Below are 8,492 nucleotides of genomic sequence, written 5' to 3' on the forward strand. Positions count from 1 at the left end.
TGCGGATGGACGGGTTCAATTACCACATGGGGCGGTCGGGTAGCCTAGTGGTTAAAGCGTTCGCTCGTCACGCCGAAGACCCGGGTTCGATTCCCGACATGGGTACAATGTGTGAAGCCCGTGTCCCCCGTCGTGATATTGCTGGAATATTGCTAAAAGCGGCGTAAAATCATACTCACTCACTCAATTAGCACATGGGTACACTATGTCCACCTTCATGGTATTGATGGAGTATTGCTAAATGCGGCGTAAAACCGTATTCACTCGCCCACTCAGTCCCATTATTCAGTAGCGTGTTTAAAGAAACCGCTTTTTATCTAACATGTAACGTGATGCTTACACGTGTATTCGGTATCATTAACGAAATATTTAGTAAAATCAAAGGCTGCATCAACACATCATTGATGTAGTGAGTTGGTTCTAACGCCGCATTATGCCTTATGTGGGGGAAAGCCCACAGTGAAGCAGGTCAGAGACGCAGGTTAAACCCTCAAGCACGGTATAGTGCTGATAAACCCAGAAGTATAATCGGGTCGAACTGTGATTCAAAACCATAACCACAGGTTTCTGGCGTGCTCAGGGGACGCCTTAGATGACTGGGTCCCCTGTGCTCATGAACACTCAACAGCACTCAATAGGTATTGATGTTGTGCTTTGGGATCTGTATCATCTGCTTTTTAAGGTGACAGACATGCTAGAGAATAAAAATCACAACTGGGATATATATATATATATATAGCCACTGTATATATAATTGACATATCAATCTCATTAAAATCAGATCTTAGTTCTCGCTGCCGCTAAACAAAGATCTGAGGACATCCCATTACGGGTCACGTCAGACCGACCTTTCGCGAACTCTGACCGACCAATGGAATTACTGACAAGAAGTCGACATTAGCCAATCAGAAAGCAGCTTTCTCGTGCTTTACGGCACTTACTGCAAATTGTCGACTACGCTTCGAAACATATTTTGACAAATTCTCGCTTAAAAATTGAAACCTGAACAAAAGAACATTCTCGAATGGCTAATATATGGTCCAGATTGTATAGATCCAGTCGTTAAGCCCGTAACTATCGTTCGGAATACCACGTTTTAAAGTTTGCGAGGCTGCATGATTAGAAATCACATTCCGACTGTCACTTTCATGATCTGGTGAGCGACGCTCCCTAATGGGATGTCCTCAGATCTTTGTTTAGCGGTAGCGAGAACTAAGATCTGATTTTAATGAGATTGTTGACTTATCCGATTAAGAGAGCGCCACGCAGTGCGTATGCTTACGTCTCTCTCATGCGCGATTTTTTCTAAAGGGTTGCATTTTCTACTATTGCATTCAGTTATCATTGTTAAATCGTTGCGAGGGAGGAAAAACTTTCAATAAGACGTGATCACGTGACCTTTGAGCCAAATATCAGGTACTGCACGTGCATGATGTGTTCGGGCGGCACGTATCACTTGTATCACAGTATCACAACAAATTTCACAGGAACGTTCTTGACATGTATACTTTCATTTTACGTTGCGTATAGTTTGCCTTTTCAGAGTTTATAATGCCCAGAGATTGAGGCAATGAATGGTTCCATTTTTGGATTGTCGTGAATAAAATTGAGAGACTAATAATTCAGAAACAGTCCGGCGCTGGCCAGTCTTGGTTTAATGTTCACCTGATGTATATTATCTTGCGTACTTTCTGAAATACGTATATATATTGTTGTAGGTTGCAACAGAGAAAAGCCTGTGGATCCGACATTGTATATCAATATACGGGATGGGTTGTGTTCGTATAAACAGGTAACTTCTGTGATAATTGTGTTCCTAATATGTTGTTACAATGAAAATTTTAAAGATAATTTTTATTGTCTGGATAACTGGATACTATACTCGGTAGAGTGAGTGCTATTGTTTTTAACGTCGCTTTGATCAGAATTATGTGTTATCCGTGCAACATTGGGATAAAGGAATTTCGGATTAAAGAGTGAGTGAGTGAGTGAGTGAGTGAGTGAGTGAGTGAGTGAGTGAGTGATTTGTTAAACATTGTTATGAACAGAATTCCAGTTATGGCACGAAGTTTCAGCTTTATCTTGGAGGAGAGCCCGAAGTGATGCAGGTCTCAGATGTTTACTACTTCGGTGAAACCCACGAGCACGAGTAACCTAGAAACATAATCGGGGCGAACCGGGATTCGAACCCACAATCATAGGTTTCTGGCGCATTCAAGGAACGCAACTCTGCACAGCTAATTGCGGCGCCTTAGAGGACAAGGCCACCCGTGCCCCTCCTCGGTAAATTATCGACCTATGATCTCTATCGAAACTCGACAAATCTCGAAATACGGATACATCAATACACTGTTCACACTCTCGAGAACATCGAGTTAAAGAGGTTTCTTTGTACTTCTATCAGCGAATATTCTACGATCAATTCGTAAAGCGGGCATATGCACTAACGAACACTTGGCAATGCCTTGCTAATATATACAGTAACTCCGTTTATTCTCTCGAAAGTACCATACCCAGTGAAAACGTATGGATAATGTTAGGATGAGATTGTAATGTTAACTGGCGCCTTATTGTTAGCTTGAGTTGTATTCTCCTCAGGGAGCTGAGAATGACATTCGAGAGAACCCTGATCCATTGTCCGGGGTAATAGTAGCGACGGCATTTGAACATACTCTAGTGTTTGGTATATAACTTATAAATAATCCCAACTATTTTCATCATTAGTATCAATGTTAAAAGCGACAAAACTCTGTTATGATCATAATAAGTATCTACTGAAAGCAGTCACTATCACATAGAAATGTAACCAGGTGTGTGTGAACACACATCTTCTGATAATGTTTTGATTTTAAATTTACACGATATACGGCTTTTCCATTGGACGACAGGTCGGTCACATGACCGCGAAATTGTCGTTCACAAGTGTATGAACGACACATTTTGACGTTCATACGTTTTTCACGAGACCGTGTTCTTGAAAAGACGTAAACACTGACGGACTACTTCCACATTCCTGGGGAAAACCCTGGAAATTCCCTAGCACGAATACAAGCAGAAGCGTTCTTTCTGAACAGTTAGACCCTTTAATCTTGAACTCAGCGTTTTAGAAGACATTGAGAAACGTCAGAGAGTTTGATCGTGATTGTTCACGAATTTCCCCGCTACGACCAATCCCAGTGAACCAAACGAAGAATGCACATCCAAACTATCGTAGTATCGACTCGATCCACGTCTAGGCTGACAGTGACAGTCTACAGCAATCTTTGAATTTACCTTAGTGTCTATTTGACACATCTTTAATGACCTTTATCATGTCGGCCATTTTGACGTCATGTAAATGTACTACGACGCGCGATCACTGTGACTGACTTACTGTTTTACCAATCCATCAAAGGCGATAGGGAAAATACAAAAATTAATGCTTGTGGCTTTTGAAGTGAAGTGAAATTGGGTTAAACGTCGCGTCCAAGATTATTGCACTTATATAGCGACGTGCATGTGCGTGTGTGTTTGTGTGGCTGCTTGTACTAGTCCGCACTGATGCCGATTTATAGTGCTAGCTCACTGAGATACCATGCTGCAGTTTAACATGAATACCCAACTCAGACACAGTATACTCCGAGCCGACCAGTCTTTATTTTAGCCCCTTAAAGCCGAGCGCCAAACAGGGTAACAACAAGTATAATCTTTTAACGTCTTTTGGTAGGATGCGTTCGGGGATCGAGCCCCAGACCTTCCGCTCTCCGGGCGGACCCGCTACCACTAGACCACAGAGCTGGTCTTTTTAGCCAAGTGGTAAATATCTGCCATCTGCTTCATGTCGGTCTTTCCTCCAGATTGTCTGGTCCAGACTCAATTATTTACATACCGACGTGAAATACCTGGAATATTGGTGAATGCAATAAACAAACCTTCCGCCAACATCACAGAGGCGGTGTGTGGCTTTTGAATCCGCTGGGCCGACTCGGTACACCTGAATAATCGAACATTGTCTTCTGATAACCCCTGGTAATGCTCATCACGGTCTTCATCTTCTCTGTTTCAGTGTCTGGTTGGATATACATTGGCACCAACGGACACATCTCTAACAGAAGCCCATCCTGCGCCTCATGCTCTTCCATATATGGTAAATATATTGACGACTAATTCTTTAAAATTGTGTTTAGATAATAATGAAAGCATGTTTTTAAACATGCATTTAAGCGTTCCCTTAAGATACAACCAAAGAAGCGAAAAAAGGAAAAAGGGTATCTGAAAGCCAAACAACGTTGAGAATGTCAAGGCAAAGAGTTCATTCCTTGTGATTACTTATGTATTTTTCTGTACTGATATTACTTATTTCATTAAAAGTCTTTTCTCAAAATTATATATTAATTCCACGATTATGAAAGTTTTGGTCAGCAGATACGTAGAATCTTTTTTGGAAACAAACCTTATGAGAACATATGACAGATTCTAAATGACTATACTTTAGGGGTGTGATTCGTCCATAATTGCGTTCCGTTGTTAGAAAATGCAGCAAACGTTTAATGCTATTATATTCAATATTCAAAATTTTCGAAATGCGTGTAGCCAATGCATAAAAAACATCTTGAAACTTTGATTTTAGATTAAAGACTTTTCAATCACGCCATCACTGAGCTGATAACTTTCTTAAACGCTCCGAGGATACATTGCTTGTAAAAGTATGCGCTATAAAAGTGGATTAGTAGTAGTAGTAGTAGTAGTGGTACTAGTAGTAGTAGTAGTAGTAGTAGTAGTAGTAGTAGTAAGGCAACGCGTCACTAAGTTGCGTTCCTTGGGTATGCCAGGATCAGGTGATCTACGATCACCATAGCTTTACTGACGGGTTTCACTGAAGTGAAGACCTCTATCAATCGGGGTCATCTTCCCACAAGGAGCTGACACACCGTGATCTAACTAAAATACTGTTTAAAACGGTGTTGAGCTAACTCACTCCTGTTGATTACAGGTGAACGGAGATTACAGTATACACGAGAAGGAGCACGGCATATCTTTGCTTGGAGAGAAGAAGATTGCAGTAGATGCAGACAAGATTGAGCGGATTCTTAGAGACGAGAGCAGGTCATCTTGTGTGTAGAGCCAGCAACGCATCTTGTGTGTAGAGTCAGCAACACATCGTGTGTGTAGAGTCAGCAACACATCTTGTGTGTAGAGCCAGCAACACATCTTGTGTGTAGAGTCAGCAACACATCGTGTGTGTGGAGTTAGCACGACATCTTGTGTGTAGAGTCAGCAAAACATCTTGTGTGTAGAGTTAGCACGACATCTTGTGTGTAGAGCCAGCAACACATCGTGTGTGTAGAGTCAGCAACATATCTTGTGTGTAGAGTCAGCAACACATCGTGTGTGTAGAGTCAGCAACACATCTTGTGTGTAGAGTCAGCAAAACATCTTGTGTGTAGAGTCAGCAACACATCGTGTGTGTAGAGCCAGCAACACATCTTGTGTGTAGAGTTAGCACGACATCTTGTGTGTAGAGTCAGCAACACATCTTGTGTGTAGAGTCAGCAACACATCGTGTGTGTAGGATTTAACAACAGAGAGGCTTATTGATGAATGAATGACCCACGGTTCTCCCGTCCCACAAGCAGTATGAGGCAGTTGACATCCTTCAGAGAGAGAGAGAGAGAGAGAGAGAGACGCTGTCTAACTAACTCTTTTAAGGATACCGGCATCATTCAGCATACTATTATTCTCTTCTGCATGGCTCCCTTATCTAAATAAATGTATATTGGACAAAAAAAGATTAAGACAGTGTGTGCTCAGCCTGCACACCAAAAACAATACCCCCTCCCCCCCGAAAAAAAAAATATATAAAAAAATATGCATGATACATACTTTTTTGTTCAGTTCTAGTATTTGCTATACACAGTTATTTCCTTTTCTTATCCTTATGTTATTATCACATGTTACAGCTGCAGAGACAGTGAGAGACTCTTATAATTATGTACAACTTAACAATGCACAGTTAAATAGAATCGAAATAATTTTAATCTCATAAACAACACAATTCCTTCGTTTATGAATCACGTATCTTTCTAGTGCATTTTCAAGGCTTCTACTAAAATGAAATCCAGCAGATTGATCAGTTTTACGGTGAAGCTTTCTTTTTGTTGTCAAGATTATTATTATTCCGTGATTCTATGGTAACGACAACCATTATTTTTTTATTAATTTTTATACCATTGTTTTGTATATTGTAGTCTGCTAGGTACACGTCACACATTCCTAACTATTCGTCACATTATTCATTTCCCACATGTACCAACGACAGCTAACAAACCGTAGTTTAGCATAGTGATGTTACATCTTAGCATTGTGATGCTGTATCATGGTATGAAAGTGTTACATCTTAGCACTGTGATGCTGCATCATGGTATGAAAGTGTTACATCTTAGCAGTGTGATGCTGTATCATGGTATGAAATTGTTGCATCTTAGCATTGTGATGCTGCATCCTGGTATGGAAGTGTTACATCTAAGCATAGTGGTGCTGCATCATGGTATGAAAATGTTACATCTTAGCATAGTAATGCTGCATCATGGTATGAAAGTGTTACATCTTAGCATTGTGATGCTACATCATGGTATGAAAGTGTCATATCTTACCATTGTGATTCTGTATCATGGTATGAAAATGTTACATCTTAGCATTATGATGCTATATCATGGCATGAAAGTGTTACATCTTAGTATTGTGATTCTGTATCATAGCATTTAAATGTTGAATCTTTGCATAGTGATGCTGTAACAAGGTATGACAGTGTTACATCTTAGGATTGTGATTATGTATCATGTGAAAGTGTTACATCTCAGCATAGTGATGCTGTATCATGGTATGAAAGTGTCACATCTTAGCACTGTGATGCTGCATCATGATATGAAAGTGTTACTCTTAGTATTGTGAATCTGTATCATGGCATTAAAATGTTGAATCTTTGCATAGTGATGCTGTAATATGGTATGAAAGTGTTACATCTTAGCATTGTGATTCTGTATCATAGTATGAAAATGTTGACTCTTGCCATTGTGATGCTGCATCATTGTATGAAAATGTTGCATCTTAGCATAGCGATGCTGCATCATGGTATGAAAATGTTGCATCTTAGCATAGTGATGCTGTATCATTGTATGAAAATGTTGAATCTTAGGTTAGTGATGCTGAATCTTAATATATTATCAAATATATTATATAAATACTCATGTCTGTTTGGGGCGAAAAACTCTCTCAGCAGGCTGTGAAAAATCAAACACATCTCATTTTGTTGTGTTTTTGTTTTGTTTTTTGCGGTATCACCTTGGTAGCTACCTCCGCATATCAATTTACTATATCTTGCAAATGTGTATGTTTACTAATTAATGAGCGTTTGAAAGTAAAAACTGCACGGACCATTGCCGATCCGATCTGTTAGTTGCATTTGGGCGATCTTTTCCAGTACGTTTTCAGTTAAAATGTATCTGTTCTGAAACAAATAATCCAAATTCATCGTTGCTCAGTTTATGTACGTTCAAATTGTCAAAAACCTTTACATCAGATTCTGGTCACCGTAACAGCATTTGTACCGAAACTATATTAACCCATTCCACGGACCAGATAATCCGACACATATTAAGACTTTTATCGTATATCTGAATATCACGTTTGTCAATATTCACTACTCAAGTACCTGTTTTCACCCAAAGCCTAGTACGGAGGAGTAATGGTTTTGTCCTGGCTAATCTGTTTGACAAGATGCGGAGGCCCATGGGAATCCAAATGTCAAATTTGATATAAAAAAACAACAAAAAAAACAAACATAATTTAATATCAAATACCCCCGAAAATCATTTCCAAGACAGTAAGAAACAAGTCATGTAACATATGACTTGAATAGTCGCGTTTGTTTGTTTCATGCTTTACACATTCAGAACTATCCAGTTAGACGATTGCGGCCTGTATATAATCGATTCTGGGCCACACAAACCAAGGTTTGATAGTATAACGAACGGTCGACGCTGTTGGGGTGCGATGACACAGAATCCAACAAAGTCTCCGACCTTGATCTATTAACAGCCACCGTAGGTAACTGAGCACCAGTTCCAACCCGACGACACGCTGGGCAACATAGTATAGTACAATTATCTGTTTACCGAAACCTAGTTGTCTTATATAAGGGACTACTCATACACCGACTGGGTATGGGTTGCCATTCGCTCTCCAGAGTTGCGTGCCTTGGGTACATAAAAAAACTATGGTTGTGGGTTCGAATCCCGGTTCGTTACGATTTTATGTGTCTAGGTTTGTCAACATCATATCCGTGCTCGTGGGTTTCATCAAAGTGGAAAACGACATTCATCACTTCGGGCTTTCCTCCCACATTAAGCTGACCATGATATAACTGGAATACTGTTAAAAATTGCGGTTAAACCCAACTCACTCACTCACTCTATATTTTGACTTTTAAACAAGGACAATAAATAAATAAGGAC

The 8,492-nt window shown here is 40.0% G+C and overlaps 1 protein-coding gene across 3 annotated transcripts in view; it reads left to right on the top strand.

The window, feature by feature from the left end:
• The window catches only part of LOC124138596 (sodium-coupled monocarboxylate transporter 1-like), a 53,016-nt gene extending 45,748 nt beyond the window's left edge, over nt 1–7,268 (top strand). For 2 of the 3 annotated variants that reach the window (XM_046505326.2, XM_046505327.2), the window contains exons 14-16: nt 1,719–1,792; nt 4,046–4,126; nt 4,973–7,268. In XM_046505326.2, the coding sequence (XP_046361282.2) occupies nt 1,719–1,792; nt 4,046–4,126; nt 4,973–5,101 (284 nt within the window). In that variant the 3' untranslated portion in view covers nt 5,102–7,268. The remainder of the gene's footprint in view (nt 1–1,718; nt 1,793–4,045; nt 4,127–4,972) is intronic. The other variant, XM_048397815.1, reaches the window with a different exon arrangement.
• The last annotated feature ends 1,224 nt before the right edge of the window (nt 7,269–8,492 follow it).

This window comes from Haliotis rufescens, unplaced genomic scaffold, assembly GCF_023055435.1.
Source record: "Haliotis rufescens isolate VD_foot unplaced genomic scaffold, xgHalRufe1.0.p SCAF_17, whole genome shotgun sequence".
NCBI lineage: Eukaryota > Metazoa > Mollusca > Gastropoda > Lepetellida > Haliotidae > Haliotis > Haliotis rufescens.